Here is a 24,367-nt window from a genome sequence, read left to right on the forward strand (position 1 = left end):
ATCAGGGCAGAGACAACAACAACGGCTCAGCTACAGAGCCAGTTTTCTTTTCCTTCTTCCTACAGCCACAGCAACAACCACGCTATAATGGCTTACGCCTCGTCTCACTTTAGTGGTCGTGCCCACTAGAATTTTAGAGCGCAGCTCTGGCGCCCGTTCCTGCGTTTCGCGTCGTCGTCGAAGTTGGCGTCGCCGTCGACCTCGTAGTTCCGCCCCCAGCTCAGCCCCCCTCTTCCTCCGTGGCACTAACCAGCACTTATAATTATCTAGTCATTAACTACTTCTAATTAGTCATGACTAAATAGTCATGAGTAATGACTGATGGCTGACCATGACACCATCACATTGTGACGTCATCTACCGTGAAGTCACGACCAGATGTGACGTCATCATGATGTCACATCCGACCATGCCTAATAACCGGAAGTGATAATGGCGTCACATCCGGTCATTACGTCACAGCATATACGAAGCTGGCCCCGCCATCAATCCAGGCATCTATGCGGCGATTTTCATTCGGTGCTTCCTCGAACGCCGCACCACAGAGCATATAGAAATAGATTCAGTACAACAGGCATCAGCGGCGTTTAAAATTGGTTGACAGTAAAGAAAAGTCGTAATATCTGTCACAATTCGACACGGACATCTTAACCAAGCTGTATAGAAAAGGAGAAAGGTGGCAGTGAAAAAAAGAGAGAAAATGGACAATCGTGTACATTTCTTGTGCGTTTTTCCTTCCTTCATGACTGTCAAGAACTGTTATTGAAGTGTTTCTTGAACGATTATGCGTGTTAAAAATTTAAAAGCAAGTTGTCTGTAATTGTACATACATGTCTTGCTCGAACTTTTCGCCTCTATATATCGGAAAGTTGAAATAGCTGATGAGCTGAGCTCAAATTTCGCGTTAGGAGGATAGGTAATCATTGACAAATTTTGTTTCCCTTTACACCTAACATAAAACGAGACCGGCTACCTGCCATGAGGTTACCACCATTAAGAAATAAGCGCGAGTTGATACAGTAGTTTTATATGAAACGAAATTATATATATATATATATATATATATATATATATATATATATATATATATATATATATATATATATATATATACTATTCCCACAGGAGCAGTGCCCGTAAAATACCGGCCTATATTTCATGTTGCTCACCTTCTGTCATAACAATCGCCAGTACATTTTCAGCAACGCCAGCTATTCTAGTACGTTTTTTCATACACTACGCAATAATCATCTTTTTCGGCAGTTACTACTTGGTTTTTTTTTTTACGTGTCCTAATCTGACTGCTAAACTATTTCAGTTTTTTATATTAAGTGAAATTCGCGACCTTCGATGATTACCCTGCACTGCATTTCTCCTGCTAATAGTGCTTTTAATTACAATAAATGGCACTTTATAAATTGCTTTATCCAGATTTGTCACATTGCTTCAACTTATATAGTAACTGTCCATTACCAAAAGCGTTTGCAAAGAGACAAGGTTAACTTTAGTTAACGGGAAATAAACGTTAATATAGTTCAGCAAAGCTACATCAAACACGATGGAGTCGGTGTACTGGCTGCATAGTATACTGCTGCGTATGTGCTTAGTATATAGTCCTCGCATCGAAGCCTCAGCGGACGGTAATTCGAAACCTGTCACAGTACATTGCGCTTAATTGTAAATACTATAACCAGCTCATTAAAATAAGTTACAAATGGTTTACGCAACGTATGCACCATCAAAAATACCAGGCTACGGCCACCTTGAAGTTTTGGTCAAGTTGCCTGCGGTGCATAACCTCGATGCATTTGTGAACTAATTATGCGGGACACTTAAGCTCCGCCTTCAAACGGATGATGCGACAGCGTTAACGACTCTCTTTCGCGCCTCCCATTGCAGATCATCGTTCGGGCACATGCACTCTGCTTTATCACCAACTCCATATAAGATTTTTGGATGCATCCCATACCTCACACATGCTCATTCGCATATATTATGTGCGAGATAGGCTTCCAAAATTACGGGAGGTTTTTATTCCCATCTCATCCGTCCATCTCACAGGATCTACCCGGCAGAAAATTGAAGGAAAATGTTGGGCTCGTTATCATACACGAAGAGGCTAACATCCAAATCCTCCAGACTATCCTGTTGAAAAGGCTAACACTTCGCGAGGCAAATGAAAGCGTAGGGTATTTTTATTTGTTTTTATTTTTTTGCTATTGGCTTGAATTGATGTAACTTATCCGGCCGATCAATTTAGCTGGCTGTGTCACCTGCCAGCTACCACAGGAGGCATAAGCTCCTGACTTGCATTCGAGAGATACCAAGTTCGGTCCCCATGATGCCGCCGGGTACCCACCGGTTTTCAATAGGTACAAGACTTTTCTCCGGGTGATGCTCGGCAGTTCTGGGGTGAAGTGCTTGGAGGAAGGGGTCAAAAGCAAAACAGACGTTTTGCTCAAAACGCTGCCGGCGCCGTTATCTCTCGATAACGGGGAATCTAACGTTGGCGTTAAATTTGTGCGCGAGACCGAAGTCACCCCCCCCCCCCTTCCCCTCGCCACTAGTTACGGAGCGCTAGCGCTGTCAGCAATTCGCCATGGTCGCGCAGCTGTGCTTGTATACGTCCACAAAGGCGTAATTAGTAGAAGCGTGACTTGCAGAGAAGCAAGCGCAGTTCGATAAATCGAATGACAGGCGAAATCATAGTACGGCATAATGCACAGGGGTTTCAAGGGAGTATTGTGTGCGTTCGATATAGCCAATATTTCGAAATATCCGTGTGTTATATAACCGCCCTAGGTTGAACGACGAAGTAAAGTAATAAAACTTAACAATGATTAATCCGTGTGTTTTTTAACCGCTCTAGACTGTACAACGAAAATAAAGTAATAAAACAACGGTTGCAATATAAGCTAGAAAAATTGTAAGGTTTCCATGCTTTGAAACAGGAGATATGTGGTAACAAACTGCGTGTTATTTAGAGGAAAGCAAGGAGAACAGCATCACGTGCAGCCTACAGCTAAGTCAGCCGAACTGCACATAAGTCGACGCGTTCCGCCACCTTCGCACTCTTGCATGACCTCGCTTGCTCAGCTGTGAACGGCCCCGGCTAAAGCGAGTGCCGAACCGCGGGAGTGTGCCCAGTTGTCATCCTCCGCGACCGCGGCACTCCGTACATTAACGAGCGCCGAACACGCTTCGAAAACCACCTCTTCCCCCGCGCTATATAAACGCAGGCTCGATTATGAGCAGCTCTCGCGGCTCCTCACCTCAACGCAGCGCGCACCACCTCACTCCCACGCCACCGCCTGACGCTGGAAAAGCGGCGGCGGTGCGCTAGCTAGCCCTCGAGAAAATCGAGCGATCGAGTGCGCTCGTCGTCCGAGGAGGTGGAGAGGCGAGTGCGCGGTGCGCGGCGCCGTCCGCGAGGGACGTATACGGCGGCGAGGTGCTCCGCGGTGGGCGGCCCCCGCATAATGTGCGCGGGCCGGGCGGTCGTCCAATGGGACGGCCCCGATCCCCGGCGGGGTCCCATGCATTGATCCCAGACCGCGGGCGAACCGACTCGTGTATAATTCATAGCAGCACGCGGGGACGGCGCACGGCGCTCCGATGTACCCGACGGCCACAGGGCCGCTCACGCTCACGCATCGGCCCAACAGTTCCTTCCTCGTGGACAACCTGCTTGCGCGGGGCGTCGAGGCCGCGTCCCCTCCAGTTTTGGTCGGCTCGCTCGTGTCGCAGCAGCAAGTAGTGGCCGCTCACCAGCACCAGCAACTGCAGCAGCATCTTCAACTTCAGCAGGAACATCAGCAGCATCAACTGGACTGCTGTTCGCCAGGAGGCATGACGCCCCGGGACGAGGACGACGAACTGCGCACCCCGCCTCCACCGCCGCTCAAGTTCGGTGTGACGGCCATCCTGGCCGACCACGGAGCCGCCGCTGTGCACGCACGGGACAAGGAGCGCATCTTCGGAGGAGCTGCGAGGAGCGCGGCTGCCGCGTCGCTGCTCGCCGCTGCAGCGGCCACAGGTGGGTAACGGAACTCCGGCTCCGCGCTTTGGGACGGTGGACAGTGCAACCACGTGTGCCTGCGTCGCTGTTTATTCACCGCCGACAACTGTCACGTGGTTATAGACATTGTTCAGGCTGTAGAACCATCTCGCGCCGAAGGTCGAATTCTGGTGTGGTGTTGCTTTCCCCGTGACATGCGGGGGTGCTTCCATTCTCTGTCATACTCTCAGTTTCGTGATTTGGACTCCGCAGTGCAACACCGATGAGGTGGTAGTTATATACGTACTCCATAGATGTTAATAATATCCTTCATCAATGCATCTGCCGGCGTCGCCCGCTTGTCCTATAAAGCTCCAAAGCAAACAAAACAACCGAGTGAGTTGTTTTTAATCAAGAATTTGTGAAAGAGGATGGCATTGCCAGGTCGAGTAACGAAAACTGGTCTGCCATTACATTCCTTTTTACCTATAGCTAAAGATAGTCATCATCTTCACCAAATGGTGGTAACCTCTCATCCGAATATAAATTTCCGGGGTGGTCCAGGTGGGCTGCAGAAGTTGCCAGCTCTTGTTGACATGTAAATCAAGCAACTGTGAGGGGGGGTCATTAGACCGGGACCTACGCACAAACTACCCTGGACATGCATGGACGGAAAATGAACAACATATGAATGGCCTCAGGCAAATGAATCTGTAATCATTCATAGTGCGACTAAAAAGCACCGAAAACTCAAGCAGCAGTATGCACATTCACAGTAATCAATTAGTAAAATCTTGGGGCAAGCAAACTTCAACGACACTTGTCACTTAATTTATAATAGAGTTACGTGCGGGGCCAGTGCCGCCTGTCATTCCGAGTGACACGTGTATTCGAGAAATATTTTTCCACAAGCTGAAAAAAATATTCATTTTGCAGCATGAAACACAATAACAAACAGCGACAAAGCAAAGAAGGCCGACCGAAATTACATTGCAATTAGACAGCACCGCTAAATAATAGACAGTATATATTGACGGTGCATTTTATTTCCGTTAACCGCAATGCTCTTGCGATGTGCACAAGGATTGCAATCGAGCAGCATTTGTTTTTCTTCTTTACCAAATTCACCGAGCTGTTACATTACTATCATATTTTGACTCCTTTATCTTCCTGCTCTTTATTTTCGTTATTTTAGTGACGGCTGCTTGAGGTATTACCTCGTGGCAAACTGCTTCAGCGTATTATGCCATAACCGATAACTGTTTCCCTCCGATAACGTGACTCATTTTGATCTCTCCACATCGAAGGGAAATTCAGGGCTGGGATAGGGAGGGTGACTGTATCTCTATAAGCGAGGTATCCTGAGAGGGAAGACAGCATTGTCATAACTTTTTTACAAATGAATTCCAAGGATGCGTAGTGCAAACTGGAGACCACTCTCCCCTCACTCATCGCCCACAAGCGCTCCGCTCCCTCCCAAGGTTGCCCATTAATTAATCTCGCACTGCTGAAATTGCAGGGCTGCTGGCATCTCACATCAGTATCTCAAGTATATTCAAGTGCCGTTCACTTCTCCGCTCGTGATAAGGAGAAGTCATAGATGCTCCATAAGTATATTGAATATAAAGCGCGAGTCTGAAAACAGTAATTCTCAGATGCTATCCACGTGGCGTCACGAACGCACTGAACGTATACGTGAAGTTCATAGAGAGATAAAAAGTAAAATGAGTTTTCTTTTTTTAAGATTATTTATGTGTACGTCTATAGTGTAACAGCCTGTAGCTTTTATCCGCTGAAAACTTAATAGCTAGTGCGCAGTATAGACCATGGCTATGATAACTCTGGCCACTGCAAAAAGTAGTCACATAGCCTAAGCCTGTCGTGCCAGCACGTCATGCCTGAGTTCTCTGCTGGAACTATCGCAGACATAAATGTTGAAAAATGCTGCTTCAGCCAGAACACTGGAAGAATTATAAAGCAATTAACAATTTGCTCTGGAACTTGGTTCTTGGTGCACAGAGCACTTTATGCTCCTAAATAGTCACTCATTAATTCATCCTGTAACTTACTTAATTTCTAGAAGGCTGTAAAAAGAGAGACCTGTCTATCTTATAGTAAGCATGGTACAGCGTCTGTAAAAAGGCAGATTGGATCGCACGTATCTTAGCATGTGCACTATAGTTAATTAACATGTTCGCCTTAAGCACCACTACAAGGAGATGCACGTAGGTTCTTTAATAATCTTTCAATCAAAGCTCCTTTTGGAAACCTGACTGTTTCTTCCCAGCAAAGACATGCAATACCTGATAGATGCATTGTAGTGTCTCAACAGGCGTCCTTAAGAAAAACAAAATTAATGCTGTTGGTCATGATGGTGGTAGTGGCGATGATGATTATGATGATGATGAATGGGATCATGGCGCCTGTCGGCCACCTTCACGCCTCCTGTTTTCGACAGGCAGGGCAGAATTTATGGATAACTTTTGTTGGACCGACGTCGACAAAGAGAACCCTATTTATTTCATTTCAGTTTATTAACTTAAAAACCCGGTTATTGCATAAGGGGTGGGACAAAAATACAATAAAAATTTTTAAACATGATACGCGACAACAGTTTGTCCGAACATCAAGGCACATGTGATGCCAAAGATTTGATAGGGAAGGTCGTTCCAGTCAGTTGCTGTTCTCGGAAAGAATGAGTTTGAAAAGGTTGTACGGGCGCGTGGACGTGAAATTTGAAGAAGATGGCCATGTTTGTATTTGGCTCAATGCATTCCTTGGACCTTCTTTATCGAGGAAACTGAGATTTTAATAGCACTGACACAAAACATTTATCTTTCTCCGCATTCTCTCGGTGTACCGCACTATCAAAAAGGCCAGATTTTTGGCTTCACTGTGAAAGACGCTCGTGAGACACTGCAGTTGCCGCCTGCGGCACATGACTGATGTTTGCATGTATCTCAAAGTTATAAACCTCACATATAATAGAAAACACATTGTCCGGATACAACCCCATTTACTCCTCTGATTTTCCACAGGTACGAGTGTAAGCATGGTTATTCCACTCTTCTAAATATACGTTTACAATAGACGGACAAGTTGAGCCAGACATTATGAATTTCCATATATAAGTAAAAAAAGAATCATTCTTGCGCGCAAGCTGAAAATTCCCTTTCCTACCAGAATTATACCCGTATACTTTCATAACGTCTCTGCGTCACAGTTAAAGCAATCTTGTAGTGTTCAAGGCGTTAGCAGCAACATGCTTCACCGCACCGATAATGGTGGACGTAACTGTAGGATTTCGTGGAGTACACGGGCGGCGCTACGTGTAGCCGAGGCCGGTAGCGTGCTAAGAAGCCTCGATCAGTGGCAGTTGCTTGATCTATATTCTTTATAAGCGCACGCCGCTGCCACTCCAGTATGGTTGTCTATGGGAACTTCGCGTCGGCCGGCCGGTGCGCGTCGCAGGTGTGTGACAATTTAGGACTGGCCAACTCACGATACGAGTGCCCTATGTATATAGCCATCGAAAACAGATAAATACAACTCAATTCATGACCCTTTAGGCGAGAACTCCCCTCCGCTGTCGCTGCTTCGTCTTATCGCGTAGGTGATGATATGGTTTCTTTTTCGCCATCTTCAGAAAAAAAAAAGAAGGGAAGACAAGGAACTCGTCAGGAATAAAAATACGAAAACAAGGGGTTTGTAGGGTTAAATATTTAAATGCCGGAGCACATATGGCAAGCGGTAACTCTGCCAATCGGCAGCAGAATCCCGCCGGCTGGCTGGCCCACTGGACGCTTATGATTGTATATATACAGTCAAGACGCAACGCAAGCATTTTGAATATACCTCGCAAACTGCCGCCACACTCATGCTTGGTCGTGCCGTAGAATATATGCACTAATTCCACACATCTCCTGCATAACACTTTATATATCATCAGTAACTGATTCCGCGGGTATTAAAAGCCGCTCCAACGTGAATTATCAAAGCATCTTCTCTCGTTTCGGTTCACGCGTATGTTCACGAATTTTATTTACTGGTGTTCTTGCGAAGCCAGTATTATAAACGCTCTATACGGCCAGGATATGGATGTTCAGTCGCCAGTATAGAACTAGCGATATTAGCAGTTTGTTGTCGTCAGACGTCCACTCAAAAACATACCATCCTTCTTGTATTTTTTAAGGGACTTTTGAATCCAGATATAACTGTTTCTTTGCAGAGCTGTTTCCTTAATTCTGGTTGCCCAGTGATTCCTAGCCTTGGGTCAGTCTCTGCTCATCCGCCGCCATTTTCAGGTCACAGACGGTCATGTGTTATTCGGTTGCAACGTCGAATCGAGTCAGATAAAGCAATATATTGCATTTTAATAGTTCGGGATGAGCACAATAAACCTCGGTTTATTTTTAGCAAACGTAAGTGGTCGATAGCAGACTACGAGACTACGCATTTGCATAGACAAAAAAGGAAGCATGGTCTTATTTGCACTTGTGGAGTCATTTCATATATATAGTTGTGAATATCAGAGAACGTAAAACTTCACCGAACAAAAATATCAGATCAAACAAAGAAAGCTTTATTATTATTATTATTATTATTATTATTATTATTAAATTTTTGAATGCTGATCGCTTTGGTTCAGTGAAACCGTCAATGTATAGATCACAAATTCACCTAATATATAACAGCACACGCTATTCACTAGCGAAACAGCCGTCCTTTATCACCACAATATTTATTCTTGTTCCTTAATAATTGCAATATTTTCTAACAATCGGAAAACGCGGTTCATCAAACGAATCATTGTGTTTATGTCACAGCATGACAGCAGGCAAATGCTGTATAATCTCTTTAGTATATACTGCCCCCCCCCCCCCCCCCCCTTTCGAACCTTTTTTTTTTTTTTTTTTTTTTAACGTTTACTCTATTCATTACAGTTCCGGTGGATCAAGACAACTTTGCTTTTACGGGAAACAAGTCGGAATAGAAGTTTGCTTACATAGAATAGCATGTGATACAAATGAAAGGAAGTCTGAAATATTGTTCGCTATATATTGGAACGTGCAGACACATCTTTAGTCTTGACACGTACCGCCCCCGCTGCTGAAATCCAATGTGAATTAATGCATACTGCGCCGCTCTAAGGTGTCGGCACATACCATGAGGAGCACTATATGAAGCATGTAGGTATTTTTAACGCGATATATTGTGTTGATTTAAATGCATTTTCTGTATACTTAACAACACTGGGTTCACAATTCCAAGTTTCGGTTTGCTTTTGGGCTAGAGCAGACTTTATCGCCCGCCGAAAATGTTCGATACCAATAGAGTGTAACGAAAGTACTTAGAAATACCAAGAAACATTGATTTAATTTCTCAAGACGTACTGGTTTCGGTAACAACGCTATAGTAGACACACGACAACAAGAGCTCGCTGTCGATCGACATATTTAAATTAAATAAAACTATAGGGAGCTACAGCACACATACCAAAACAAGCTGAAATCTATACACATCCTCAAATCGGCAGGCGTGTGTATATAGCGCCGTAGACGCCAACAGGTGTCCCTGCATGTTTTCTTTCATGACGGCGTATATGTTTGTGCACTTTTATCTCTTATGGCCCCCAGGCCACAAAGAAACAAAACACCAATCTGGAGCGAGACAGGAACCTGGGAACACAACAGGACGCGACTGACGACAAGGCGGACAACAGGCCGCCAACTCGACGCCACGAACTGGACGACATAAAGAACGTCAGGGGCTGGGAAGTGAGGGGCTGTTGCCTGGTGCAGGCAATGGGCAGTGAAGGGGAAAAAAGAAGTGAGGTGGCTATACTGACGCCCGAAAACCGATGAAGAACGAGTGGACCGGGACTTAGACAAAGCTCCCCAAGTGACCCCGAGCGGGGGAAAGCCAAGCTTGACAACGGTCATTGCCGGGAGCAGCAATGGGAAGCCCAAGAAAACCTGGGCATTTCGGGAAAAAATAAGAAATGTTGAAGAGCCGGAGAGGACGACATGAAAGTAAAAACCGCAAGCGTAAGAAGAAAGGCGGTGCTTCGCATTGTGGGAATGAGGAGACCACCGGTCTCGGCGTGCAAAGACAGTGGAAAGAGGGAAAAAGAAGAAAAGAAACGTTCGAGGGGAAGCAGGAATATTGTGTTGAAGTCAGCTGGCTTGCGAACAACCGCCCAGCTTGACTCGACTTCTTGTCCGCGACATGCAGCCCGAAGTGGTGACTTATAGCTACACGGTGGCGTGGACGTCAAGAGTTCTCCAAACTTCTCTTTCTGCCCAGAGTGAAGCACTCGGGTCAGTTTGTCGGGCCTGGGAGTGAGGTTTGTGCCAAGTGCTCGGGCTCTGCGTTTTGACAGGTCTCTTTGACCTTATATCAGGAAGGCATTTCTCTACATTTGCTTACTCTTTCGTGTTAGAATGGTGGTTCATCTTGTATATATTGCGATAAGCAACGTTGCTTCGAACCGAACGGCTTAAGACATGCTGGACACCTGCAGTGCATAGACTGTACAAGCGGATTAATATTATATGGACAGATGAGCTGCAAAAGTACTGTGTGCGTGTGCACGGAGATCACTGGCACCCTGTCTTTATGCATATAGAGATGACTTGAGACGCCAGATGGGGCGCAGAGCTTCCGACGAACTTTCATCGGTGGCTACGGAAAACTCAATTTCACGCCAGGGAAGAAGGTTGCAAACTGACCAAGACAGCTACCATTGATGTAGTTCGTGTCTATACTTAAGGAATTCTCAACATTGGAAATCATTCGTTCAAATTACACTTTTTTGAAAGGCACTGACCTACAGACATTGTATATATGGGGATAAAATTACTTCCGCGAATACTTTTTCGCAGTATACATATAAGGAGTACACATCGCCATTTTCTGAGACTCATCTATACGCGCATCGGTCGATGGAGCTTTTCGATTTCAGAATTTCGACACCACCGTGGTCTACAAGTATTACAGGCACAAGCACTCCAACGCCGTCGCGCGCCCCTCGGCGCAACAGATTCAACCTGCATCATTCTCTCTGTCTGAATCTGTTCGCTTTTCGTGGTATAGTCATCATCATCATCATCAGCCTGACTATACCCACTGCAGGGCGAAGGCCTCTCCCATATTTCTCCATTTAACCCGGTGGTATAGTATGTCCTCTTAATTAAAATAACTCAAACTTGAGAAACCATTTTTGCCAGCAATCGAGCACGCAGCACCTGAGCTGCGATGGCGGAAAAAAAAAAAATAAGTGACGAAAAGCTTTACATTCGTCTGTCACTTTGATCGAAGGGTTAAGGGCGGGCGTATATCTATATAACGTGTTGGCAATAGCGCGGAAGGCCCATACTTCTTGTCGTGTCATCCGCTCGTTCCGCGCACGCTTTGCAGTTGCGCCTGTCATTTTCACACATTTATACCAGAGCACAAAAACAAGATGATTTAGGGTATTCCAACATATGTAGGCTTTAGTATGTTTAGTGGGCTGTATAATAGCTTTCGCCTGTATTTATAGTTGTCCATTTTATATCGCCAACGAGTTATTTCGCGACCACTGCTCACGCAGACCCTTACAAAAAAGCTTAATGAGTTTCTGATTGAATGTTAATTACATTTCTCATCATGCACATTAACATTTCTATACATTTTCTTGATGCATATTTAATGAGTTTCACAAGAAAGTTGGCCACAGTGTTTCTGGTTGGTACCTAATGTGTGCATTTCTTGTGTGTTGACCAATGAGCGCCTCATGGCTTTCACTTTTGGATAAAAAGTAAAAGCTAAAACATAGCGAAGCATCTCAACTACATTAAAAAAAGCTAAAAAATAAAAAAAATGAAAACTAAGCGAAAAAAAAAACTGCACATTAAGCGCGATTCGAACTTGGTAGCTCTTACTCCGTAGCATTCTACGCTAACCACTCGGCCACTCGGGGAACTGGTAACGTTGGTACCGTATTTGCTTCCTATGTCTGGACTGCATTCATAAGATTGGGACTTGATGTTTCGAAGCATGTTTCGAAGTTTACAGGCCATTGCGGCTGCTCTAACAATTACAACTTCTTGACCATTAGAACTTGCATCTAATGTTCTGGATACCTATGCGCACTATTTTGTCCACTGGAGTCATTTTACCATGTCGAGTTTGGCATCGCTGGCAAATTTATCAGCGCTGGCTCTTCGGTGGTTGCTACCTTGGGCGTAATTTTCGCTGAACACGGAGGTGTAGCACGAACCTTTAAGGAAAAAAAGTGCGACCAAGCTTCAATACCGGCAAGCGCAGCAGCGCCAACACTATTTTACTGGTAACAAAATCTTATTTGTATCTAAAAATTTCGGGTAGCGATGCGATGACTGAGGGCTCGGCTAATCTATACGCAGAGCAAGAAGGAGCTCGAAAGCTTAAGAAACACGCAAAATATCATGCATTATAAAGAAGGCATTGCTTCTCGTGCCCTGGTCGCGCACTTGCTCCCAGGACGGTCCAGTTCCGAGTCAACGAACGGCTCGGGTTACGTCCGCGCGTCGTCGTCGGCGCAGGCCTCTCCAAAACGGCCTGCTCGCAGGTGCGAGGAGGCATTGGAAATGGAGCGGCCTTGCGTCCGTTTGCTTGGAGGCGGTGCGGCAGTGCGTCGGTTCGCGTACACAACAATATCCTTGCCCGTAACACCCTCAAGCATATTGTCCAACCACAGCACCCATTCGCTTGGCAAGAAGTGATTTGCAATGGCACAAACACCCAAGACGCAGGGTGTAAGCGTGTTTTGAATGAAACAAATGTCCAAAAAGTAGTTTTTGTTTTTATAGTGCATGCTAAACAGAAATGAAAACATAGTAAAGAATATACATTCGCTTAGTGATGTATAATTTCCCTCATTTGAGAAAGTCAATGCATTTCCACATTAGCTCCTATACAAAAATACTGTTGTGTTTTCCAAGTACAAAACTTCTTGCGTAATCTCATATGAAAGTCTGTTGCGGATCTCATGTTAAAACACATAAAAATTGTTTCTTAGGCAACATCCTACATATGCTAATCAGAAATGAAAACATAGGGCTCTGAAAGTGTGCAGTTAACAAAGGAATAATATATATTCACTTAGTGATGTATACATTTCCTCATTTGAGAAAGTCAATGTATTTCCACATTAGATCCTACCCAAAAATACTGTTGCGTTTTCCAAGCACAAAACTTCATGTGTGATCTCAAAGGAAAGTCTGCCGCGGATATGATGTTAAAACACATCTAATCTTGAATCTCCTTTGAGTGGTTGATGACTCATCAAAAACACATTACGTGGGTAACAGAAATTCAATATCCATTTTTGTAAGGGGACTGCCGTGCCACGTGCACTGCTGCAGCGTTGAAAATCGTGCGCGAAGAGTGGCCAACTAGAATTACCTACCTCATACGCCGGATGATTACCGGGAAATCTTGCCTATCTCGCACGCACGGCGAGGTCCGTTTCAATGCGGTATATATATATAACGATCGCGAAGTCACGAGTCTGACGAATGAGCAACGCGACCGTCAACAACTTGGGACTTCAAATCAATTTAATAATGCGTATTATACTATAAATACTCTGCGATGACAAAATGAAGAACAGTACTTCTTAAGAAGGGGTCATACCCCTATGTTGTGTACACGTGGCGTCTGACGGGTTCTGCTCCGAACGTTAAATATTACGAAAAATTGTTGAGGCCAAGAGTCTTTCGGTTAGAGGATGGTCACAAGACCAGTGAGCATCCGCCTCGCATTCGAAAGAGGTGCCTGGTTGGATGCTGACCAGTTTTCCGTTAGGTCAGCTTTCTTTGAAACTGGTGTTAGGTTTATTTAATGGGAACTGCTTAAAATGGATCATTTTCCCCCTTCGCCCTCCTCAAACAGATATTAAAACGCTCAATACCCATGGTTTTTCAAACCACGAAACCATGATAATGGCCATCCGGGGGTGTACTTGGCCCATCAACTATGATGTGTCCACACTTATACGGAAAAGAAGAAGGGAGAAAGCGTGTTAGTTTTAATATGGCAGGGTTAGAATTCCCGCCACAGCATGTCTCCGCCGGCATGGGAGACCAGTTTCATCAATGGTCGAAAGAGTGTTAGTGTCGTATAAGGTTACATGACCATGAAGTACCCATCGCAGTGTGGCTGTATATATATATATATATATATATACAGCCACCTTGGCTCGCCCGCAAAGTTGATGTCGTGTCCTTCTCGACTCGTCAAACCCAGTCAACTTCAAAAACGAAATTCCGTAATTGGTCGAGCCAGTGATGATCTCATCAATCGAATTTAAATCTAGAACTTTTGTTTTACAAATCATTTCAGACCCCTCGAGCGAAAATAACACTGCAGCGAGCACAGTTTGGAAGTGAATGTCGGTGTAGCTCGGAATCAGAGATGCGTAAGAAAACTGTCTTGTCGTCGTCGCACCTTGAAATCGGAAACGGTCGGTGGCGACAGCGGCAGTTTTTCAAACTCTATTTTTTAACCTATTGCAGCATATACAAGTTCCATTATCAGTTAAATGCACCGTGTTTGTCAACAGAACTCGGTGTACACTATCGATGCGGGCCAAGGTCCGTTTGTAATCGATACTCGTTTATCAACACTGTCGGGCAGGCTCCGTATTGGAACACATGGGCCACACTTTGCAATTTCGCACTATACGAAGTCTTGGGCATTTTGGAGAGTTTCGTGCATTATCCCACCTGATAATGGTGATGTGCATCGGCGCACGAACCTTGCAGCTATTGCGTGTGAACGTCAGGTGGAGATAAGAAAAGGCATGATCGCGGAAAGCATAAGCCACCCAGTCGCAGTTATAACTAGATAAAATATATTAAGAATAATATGATGTTTTCTGGCAAAGGTATGCTTTTACGAAGCGAAATGGATCATATAACATAAAAAGGAAAACAAAAACTTAAGAGTACTATGTGATGTGAAAAAATATGAAGCCTACACGCATGCATTAATTCCGCTTCAGAACGAATTCCCTCAATCAGATCACAATGCAATTTATTATCCGCCTTCAACGGGAAGAAGACATATCGCACTTTGCGGAATGCGAACTAATTTTCGTGCCTTCCTTGTTACTGCGGCGTAAATTCTCTGCACACAAACCTTCTAGGCCCCCACTGCTGTAGATCAGTGATTATGGTACGTGATTAAGGAAGCCAAATACTCAGGTTCAATCCGGGCCGCTGCAGATATGGAAGCGAGAAGCAACGGGCGCCAGTATGAGTGCACGTAAGCCCCTAAATTTTCCAGCCCTGCACTGCGGCGTTCATCGGAGTCGGGTTGGGGTGGTAAACCCAGTCATAAAAATGTAAACTTACAGTTTCACGCAATCCTTGCCCGCACAGTTTCTGCAATGTTGTTAAATCCATAGCAAGCTGAAACATGACATATATTATGGTGAGGCTACCCCCCCCCCCCAAAAAAAAAAAAAACATAAAATAATGTGCCTCTGCCCGTGCCACTAGGTATAACGGGCATGACAGTCGATTACGCAGCAATAAGCCGTCGCATATAAATCTTAGAACGGCCAGGCGTTAGTGCCTGCGCCGCATATGCTTTTTTTTTTTTTCGCCGCACTTTGAAAAAAAAAAATTACAGATGATTTGAATAGTTAAACATGATATTCAGCGAAAGCTCCACAACATGGTTACGCTTGGTAGAACTCTTTATTCAGAAACTGCTTAATCTTATGCGGGCTCTGAATCAAGGCGCGATTCGAAGCCGTAGCTGACCTCTTGGCTGTTTCCATCATACGATGGCGCGGGTGACGTCAATCATGTGACCAATCATAAAGTTCCCCTCCATTAATCGCTCTGGCAAACCATATTTGAAAGGTAATCGTCATCCGAAAGGTCAACGGTCAAGGTCATCCAAAGATAAAAAATTAGAGGTCAAATGCCACTCAAAGTTAATCCAATGTCAAAAGGCCACCCAAAGGTCAAAACGTCAAGGTCATGACCTTGTTGTGCGACACCAAGGTAGCCCACAAGATTAAGCTGGAGGACATAGCTGTGGTGAGATATATAGCCATGGCTCTGGCTCAGACACGCGAAACGAGGATTTTGCCTACCGTTGTAACTGCTCAAGTAACCAAGTTCACTTCGTTGTTTTCTTCTGCGACCGGCCAGCACAGGATTTGAACGCCAGCTTTAAGCATGAATTTTTACTGAAAAAACAGCGTTCGGTGAATTATCAACACCTTACAGGAGCGCAAAAAGAAAAAAAAAAGTCAGCAGAGACAATTAAGACCGCACATGTTAATGATGGTAAAAGCTGGTTCACGCTTGATTGCCGTGACGCCCGTTTCCCGCGCTTCCTCCTTTGGCGCGCGCGCCACCATTTTCCCGGTAATGATATGCCCTCTGTACTCTTCCTGCTTCTCTATCGGCGCCCTCTCCACTCTTCTTCTGACAGGCACCAGCTGTACTACGTCCCCTGGTGTTGAAGTGATAAAGACGTACATTTGAAAGACATATGCCTTCGGTTCAAACCTCTAACGCAAACTGGTTTCCAACTCGACTATGTTGTGTTGCAAGTTTGATACCTACATAAATAGGGGAACTCGGATGCCGCATGGATGTCCTCCGGTGCATCTTTATTCATACCATCGTTTGTTGACAACAAAGCCAAAAAGATTTTCGCATAACGAAGCTTTGAAAACCACCGCTCCCTATAGTATTCATATTGCGACAAGTGGTCAGCGCAAATTGTTTGGCAAATGATTACCATATTGATGGACCCACCTAACTCACCAATTGCAAGTATCACAAAGGAAATGAGTCGGAGTGCTGTATAGGTTATTAATGATAAGGCATAAAACTTCATGGCTAATAGAATGTGTAATTTTCGTGAATATCCTGGTTACAGCTTCCTGTCCAGGTACACTGATTTTACCATAAGTTATCCTATAATCCACCACTAACCACCACGATGCAGCTCGCGCTGCCCGGACGGAGAGAGGGAGAATAAAAACTTTACTTCATCAAACATCAAACCTCCGTCTTAACAAATTAGTGGACGTGTTGGGTATCGATCAGCGCATCGATAAACGCACCACAACACCAGATTTTGCAGAACCTTTTATACCAGCACGCCTTCGTTTTCTATTTCGCGCAGTGCGACGGCTCACAACGATTTTCGGTGTCTCACGCACGACATATATGATTGACACGGGATCTGCGTATCCGATCCGCCAAAAGCCGTACCACATCCAAGCCGTACAAAGTCCAAAACATGTTAAACAGGAGCGTAATTCAGGAGTCCTCCAGTCCTTGGACTGCTCCCGTGATACAGGTAAAAAAAAAAAAAAAAAAAAAAAAAAACACACATGGAATGCATCGACTACCGTCGCCTCAACTCCATCACTAAAAAGGATGTGTATCCTCTCCCGCGCATCGATGGTGCCATGGATTGCCTTTTCTCTGCGTCCTATTTCTCTTCGGTTGATTTGCTATTGGGGTATTGGCAGATTCTGATGAACCTGCGGACAAGGGAAAAAAAAGCTGCATTTGTTACTCCGGACGACATATTTGAATTTAATGTGATGCCCTTCGGCCTCTGTGATGCGCCAGCCACATTTGAAAGATTTATAACAGAGTACATTGTGACCTCAAGTGGAAAATCTGCATGTGTTATTTAGACGATGTTGTCATTTTTGGCCGGACATTTACTGAACATAACACGCAACTCGCTATTTTATTGCCTGCAGACGGCGGGCCTTGTCCTGAATTCTAAAAAGTGCCGTTTTGGCGAACATTAAGCGCTGGTACTCGGACATCTTGTCGACCGCGATGGCGTTCGGCCAGGTTCACAGAAGACTATGGCAGTTGCTGCGTCCATATAGGCATAGCATCAAAATCTCTGAACGGCGAAAAGACAGCGAAGCACTCCTGCGCCGGGGAACGGCTTGCGTATACGCAATTACATGCTCGCCGGTTTCCGAATGGGTTACAAGCATAGCACCGACACCAATTCTACTTGCGTCATTGTGGACTTCCGTTGGAGTGTAAGGGTTGAAGTGCCGTTGTTTAGGATGTGACGTAAGTATAGAAACTTCGACTGGTGAAAAGGAGCGTCAAAATCTGAGGTCCAGTCGAAAGGCATTTTCTTTTGGAGAAGGGATTTCAGAAGGTAGGCGACATTGGCAAGGATGAACCTTCGAAAATAGGAACATAGCCCCCCAAACCTGCGGAGCTTCTTTTGAGTTTGTGATCGCGGGAATGCGCTAATGGCGGCCTGACATGCTTACGGTAAGAGCGCGCAAGTGCACTTGGCTTCTGGAAATCGGAATATTGATTACCCAATTTGGCATTTCCAAAACAGTGCAAACCAGAGTACTGAAGGGATGTGGCAGAAAGCCGGCATCTTGGTACATATACGCATATAATTATATTTTCTGCTATGAGTCTCTGGGGAATGGATGGAGCTTGCTAATGGTATACGATCGAGGGCATCGGTGGTTGACGGATGAGAAGCCAGGAAAAACAGGGGAACTGTAGACTAATACAGCCAGCACTGTAAAAGTATCTAGCAGCCCTCACATTCTCTTGCGCGATCTGCTATGATGCTGAGGCTAATTTCTGCCAGTTAGCAAGGCTTGCGGCTTGTACTACGGTTAAGACATCCTCGCAAAAAATAAATATCTGATTAAATTTATTACCGCGCTCATCGCAGAGGTCAGTCTTCAAGAAGGAAGTATGCAGCGAACACCATGCTTGCAATAGCCATTAATAACCGGCTTAAGCAGTGTATTTGCGACCGGTTACGGCTTCCTAGATGGTCCGCGCTTGCGTCCCTTTAAATATGCTGCGCGTTGTAGCTACCACTGCTCTCCGATACTGAAGCTGAGAGGACATCGTCCGTTTTATTAGGATATTAAAAAAGGGTGACAGCTTAAATACAGCAGAGTACACACTTACCTTCTTTTTTGTTTTTCTCTTTTTTGTTTTTGTCATTTTTGTTTTTCTTTTTTTGCTCCTGTATGAGGAACATATCGTCTTCAGAAAGCCACGCTAACCTTTGAACGACTATCCTGCATCCCCGAATGAGAACTGTGAACGCTATACTTTTTTGCGTCGAGATCATTCCAGTGTGATTACGCTGCAGCTCGTTAAGAGCACTTCGTCATGCGCAAATCATGTGTCCCTTATTTCGATTTTTTTGGTTCTTTCAAACTTTTTGCTTTTGGTGTGAACCAAGATTACCGCAAAAGTGTCGCAACGTCATAGAAGAAACGGGGCTAATCATTGGTTTGCTATACACATCGCTTCATTTTATGCAGTAAGTATTTAGTGCGTAAAAAGGAATTCATTAACGAGAACGTTTAGTGAATAAATTACCGGTACTTCGGTGCACCAGCAGGCGTGTCCTTTTTTTTACCATTTTGTTTCTGTTGTTTTGCTTAAGAAAGGCAATAATCGTCGAGTCTGATGCTTCACCTTTACAGACCATTAGCAACGCATATCAATACGATCCCGTTTAGGCAACGCTATTTAACATGTAGTAAACCCTACAAGTGAAGTCTCTGTCGGTGCCAACCTAATGAGCTCTGAAAGCAATGTTATTAGTATTCGCTCTGAATAACCCCCTTTTTTCACGATTCCTCGAGCACGGTAGGAGGAGAGCAATCGGTGGAGTATATTTTATTGGAAAAGTAATTACCTGTAATTACGCGGCTAATGCAATTCTCTCGCGGAGAGAGAGAAAGAGAGAGAGAGAAGACTTTATTTACACCGACATGGACCTCGGGGCAGGGGCTCAGAGTTGAAATTTGCTCAGACAATTTGAAACTCGTTTTTATTTTTGGGTCAGAATTCTGCTGAGCCGCTTTGTTCCTGCATGCATCACAAAGCTGATAAATGAAACAGCCCTTTTCTGAAACTTTTTTTTTTCCTTCAGGGACTGCGTTGACATGAACAGAACGCAGCTTCCGGCGCGGTAAAGCGGGTACAAAGACACCACTCTGGAGTGGCATGTCAATAAAATTGTTTTGTATTGAAACTGCAAAATTAAGAGAGGACTCAAGGCTTCAGCTTGGGCGGGCTTATGACTCGAAATTGTATCTAGCCTGATAACGTCGCCCTTCTTTTTTTTTTTTTTTTTTGGATTCTCGTTTCAAAATTAGACATCTCAGATAGGCGTCGTCTACAAGAAGGATTGCTATCACACAGGAACATTCTAAAAGAGATAGGAGGAAGGATATAGTGCCACCGCATGTATATCATGTCATTTGGGCTAGAGATCCAGATATGTTCACATGGATTTCTTTGACACACCCTAATCTGGATCTGTTTTGGCTATCTGAAGATTTTGGCAGTTATTTATCGAGCTTATATGATTAATGTTGACATGTACTGGGAAATGCGAGTAGACTGCAGGATATTTAAATAATGATGAGTACAAATTGCCTTAAAATTTCAAGATTATTTTATTATTTTTTAATAAAAGGAAAAACTTGCAGACAACAGCGGAAACTGCATTGGGAGAATGCGAAAGCATTAGCGCTGGGGCGACGTTGGCGACCTCTAGTCGACACCTTTCTACATCTATTTGCCCACATGACATGACTCAGCACTGTTCTGTCTCATGATCCATGACTCATGAATTACATGACTCTACACTTTCATGTCACGTGACTAATGACTCATGACTCGTTGATGATACAGCATTCGGTCATTGAATGATGTCACATGGTGATGACGTCATAAGGGGACCAACTTTCGACGACGAATTTTGCAGACACTTCCTGCGCCAATATAGCTTACTAATGTTTTCGCATTATTAAACGTAACCGCCGTTAACCAACAACTCAGTCGTCACATTAATACGCGGATCGGAGTATGATGCTTGTAGGGTAAAAAGAAAAAGAAAAGCATAGTTTCGAGGCACACGCAACGTGAAAACTCCTAAGCGCATCTTCCTAGGAGCCATTAGTGCAAAGCGTGGACCTTAATCAAAAGATTTCCGTCAACAAAAAAACAGACACTTTGCCGAGATTTGTAAATTCACCTTGCCTATAAAGGCTTGCGGGACTTGCAGGGCCGCAAATGACAGCGTTATAGTAAAAGGCCGTACTCTGCACGGGCCAGTACCCCTCAAAACGTGTTGCAGCCGAGAAGATTAAAGAAAAGGAGAGCATTATTTGTTCGCCAGCTTTATTTTATTATGCTTCTCTTATTCCTATTTATTGTTTGAGAACAAGTCTTCTGTCGGCCCCGCGTACAAAACAATGTCCGCGGAAACTTTTAAACCCGCTTTTACTTTTTCTTCATTCATTTACTGTTTTGCCTCAATATCGTTCAGGAGTGAGTCCCCGCTTAACTAGTTGTCCTCCACGCTTATTAAATTACCCAGCACGCGCCGACGTGGCGACGTTTCCGGACTCTGGTCCCACCGCTCACGTCAGCAGTGGAGCGCACGCGACACGCTTGAAGTCATAGCCGGGCTGGATAGATGCGGCCGCAGCATTAATTTCAGCAATGCGACTAAACGAACCTCCCTCCCCCTCCCCCTCCTCACTACCCGCAACCGCGATCTCCAAGCACAGCAGCACAGAGCGTAGCACGCATGCGCGCCGTGGTACAGATCAGCACACGCACGCACAGACGCACCCTACCTGTATGTACCAGCTTTAGTATAGACTCCACTAACCTCCTCACTCGCCCGGCTCCCTCTAATACGTGCATGCGCAGACATACTAAAACCGCATACTGTAAAGCGCGTATATAACGCACATGACGCGCGTTCCGCGCGGAGGAACGCTTGTACGTAAAGAAAGAGAGGTGAAAGCACGCACGAAATATTCCGACGCGCTGCAACAGCGCAACAAACGCACGAGCACATACACGAGCTGTCGGCTCGGAGGTCAGGCAGCCAATTAAATGCTAATTACGTTGCGCGACGTCTTAATTGTGGAGCACCGGACGAGAGGGGGAACAGCCATCCATCGCTACTCCGGCGTCGCCCTCCCGCTCTATCGTCGACGCCGACGGACGGGGACCGAGAGAGACGCCTCCCGCACCTCAAAGCATTAGCTATCTTAGTGTATATATATATACGGTGTCCGCCATCGAGCAGCTATGAGAGTGGTTCGCAGTCGCTGCAGAGACTTGGTCGTCGTTGCATCAGCACCGCTGCATGCCATTGTGTACGTTTTTCTCTCAAACCATCTTCTGGTTTGCCTTTTATCTTTCTGTTAGCTTTTCAGCGGTCAAGCGCGAAATCAACTTAGTTCCCAGCTAAAAATGAGCTTTAAAATTTCAATGGAGAGAAGGCGATCAGATTCGTAAGAATAAAAAGTCAGTTCATGGTAGGAAGAAAGAGGTGGCGTATACATGCGATAACTCTTTACATGAGATACACATACTGCAAGACGGTGCATTTGAGATTGTGTTCTGACAGAGTGTCCGTATATAGTAATCACGTCATATTTTTCTTCGGGTTTATATCGGGGTCTTCGACTTACTCATGAAAGGACGCACAATATAGATATGCCCTATCGTGATTTGTGAGTCGAATATAAGATGCCTGTCGTGGTGTGACTGCTATTACATAAACAATAGGGATAAACTTTCTTCTTTTTTTCTTCTACCCTTTTTTCAACACCTTCAGCGCTCAGATAAAGTAGACTTTGATTACAGGCTCCGCTGCGCTGGTGCTCCTCGCCCGCTGTATAACCGATTGCACGTCGCTGTTACATTCCTCAACAAGGAAGGAGTGTATAATGCGCGTGGTTCGTGAATCGTGCAACCCATACCATCCATCTTAACACTCCTTGCATTAGCCACCCCGTAGAAGCCTCATCTTCTCTTATTATAGAGCGAAGAGTCGAGAAGAGCCGAAAGGCATGCACGTCGTTCAAGCGAGTATTTCCTCAAAGTGAGGAATATGTACTCTTTGTGAGTAACGGCCGCATAGCTGGGCGATAGCTTTTTGTTTTCGTCAGTAGCCAAGGATTCCAGCGCCGGGTTTCGTCCAATAGATTCATTCCGGTTCCTTTTTTATATGGATGTGATAAGAGCAAATATCGGTGTCTTTATTAGCAGCTGCTCCCTCTTTGCCTTAATGTGATCAACACAAACGCACGTACGCACGCACGCATAAAATTATGCTCTATTATCGCAACGTTAAAAAAAAATAAAGCCAGCATCGATAATTTCCCACGAATTAACTCTGCGCAAAACAATGCACATGCCGTGACACGGCACATATCACTCAGAATAAATGCCCAGTTCTTTTTTATATCCCACTAAGATCATACTCAGAGCAAGCAGACACCGTATGCACGCACCTACAAGTACGGACTGCAGGAGAAAATATTTTTTACTTCTCGTGGTTCGGTGCTTTACAGTCATGGCTGGGAATTGACCTTTGTATGCTTGACAGCCGTACGTTTGGAGTAAACGTCTTCTCCTATCTCTTATTAACTCTGATAACCTCGTTTGGCTATAACTTTAATTGTTAACCACCTCTGGCTCCATCACGGTAGATAAGCTAAATACGGGTGCCAGTTTTAAAATAAAGTCCATTTAACCATGTTGTATATGAACGTATATGACTTCGTTCATGATGTCTTTTTGGTCACTTCGTTCCAATGAAATATTTTTTTTTTTTTTTTTTTTGCCATGCACCAATTGATTCTCAAAATGGACACAATCTACTCCCTATAGCTGGCCAAGTGCTGCGCTCTCCGCGTGACGTGAAACGCTTTTAAACCATGGTTCTTCAACTTCGCGAACGTCAAACGGAGAAAATCACGGTAGTCATCGTCACCTTGAGAAAAGATGACCTTGCGCTATAAAAGGTGAATCATAGCTATACAGATTAGTCTTATATTTTCAAGCGATCAATCGTGCTCCAAGCTTTGATCCCATATCGTCGAAAATATATACCGACTACACCAGTGCTAAAAAAAACTGCGTCTTGAAATTATATAGTGCTTTTTTTTCACCCCTTCTCTTCATCTTTGTGTTATAATGAGGGGCCCATCGGTTTATACGCGAATATTCATGCAGGCATGACGGATGGTCGCATTATGGGGGCCGAAAGGGGTGGAAGCGCAAGCCTATAGTTGCATACTATTCTGGCGATCATTTCGGTTGAACGCAGGATTTGGGCGTATATATGTTGTTAAGATGTATAGAGACCGGTTGATGCTGCTTTTTTTTTTTTCTTTTTTTTTTTGTTTTTTTGGCGCAGTATACAGATGGTTTTTGCATAAACTTTTCTTGCATGGCAGAATGGATGCACCAAGTAAGGAATTTACCTCGCTCTTCCTGCAGATTTTTGTGATAATGAAACGCAAGATGC

General features: G+C 44.7%; 1 protein-coding gene across 1 annotated transcript in view; it reads left to right on the forward strand.

Annotated features, from left to right (window-relative positions):
* Positions 1–3,548: 3,548 nt before the first annotated feature.
* Positions 3,549–24,367, forward strand: part of LOC146190347 (uncharacterized) — an 89,136-nt gene continuing 68,317 nt past the window's right edge. Inside the window, exon 1 of the mRNA XM_084600818.1 lies at positions 3,549–4,036. Within this exon, the coding sequence (XP_084456944.1) occupies positions 3,616–4,036 (421 nt within the window). The 5' untranslated portion in view covers positions 3,549–3,615. The remainder of the gene's footprint in view (positions 4,037–24,367) is intronic.

This window comes from Amblyomma maculatum, chromosome 4, assembly GCF_055883805.1.
Source record: "Amblyomma maculatum isolate TAMU_Amacu chromosome 4, ASM5588380v1, whole genome shotgun sequence".
NCBI lineage: Eukaryota > Metazoa > Arthropoda > Arachnida > Ixodida > Ixodidae > Amblyomma > Amblyomma maculatum.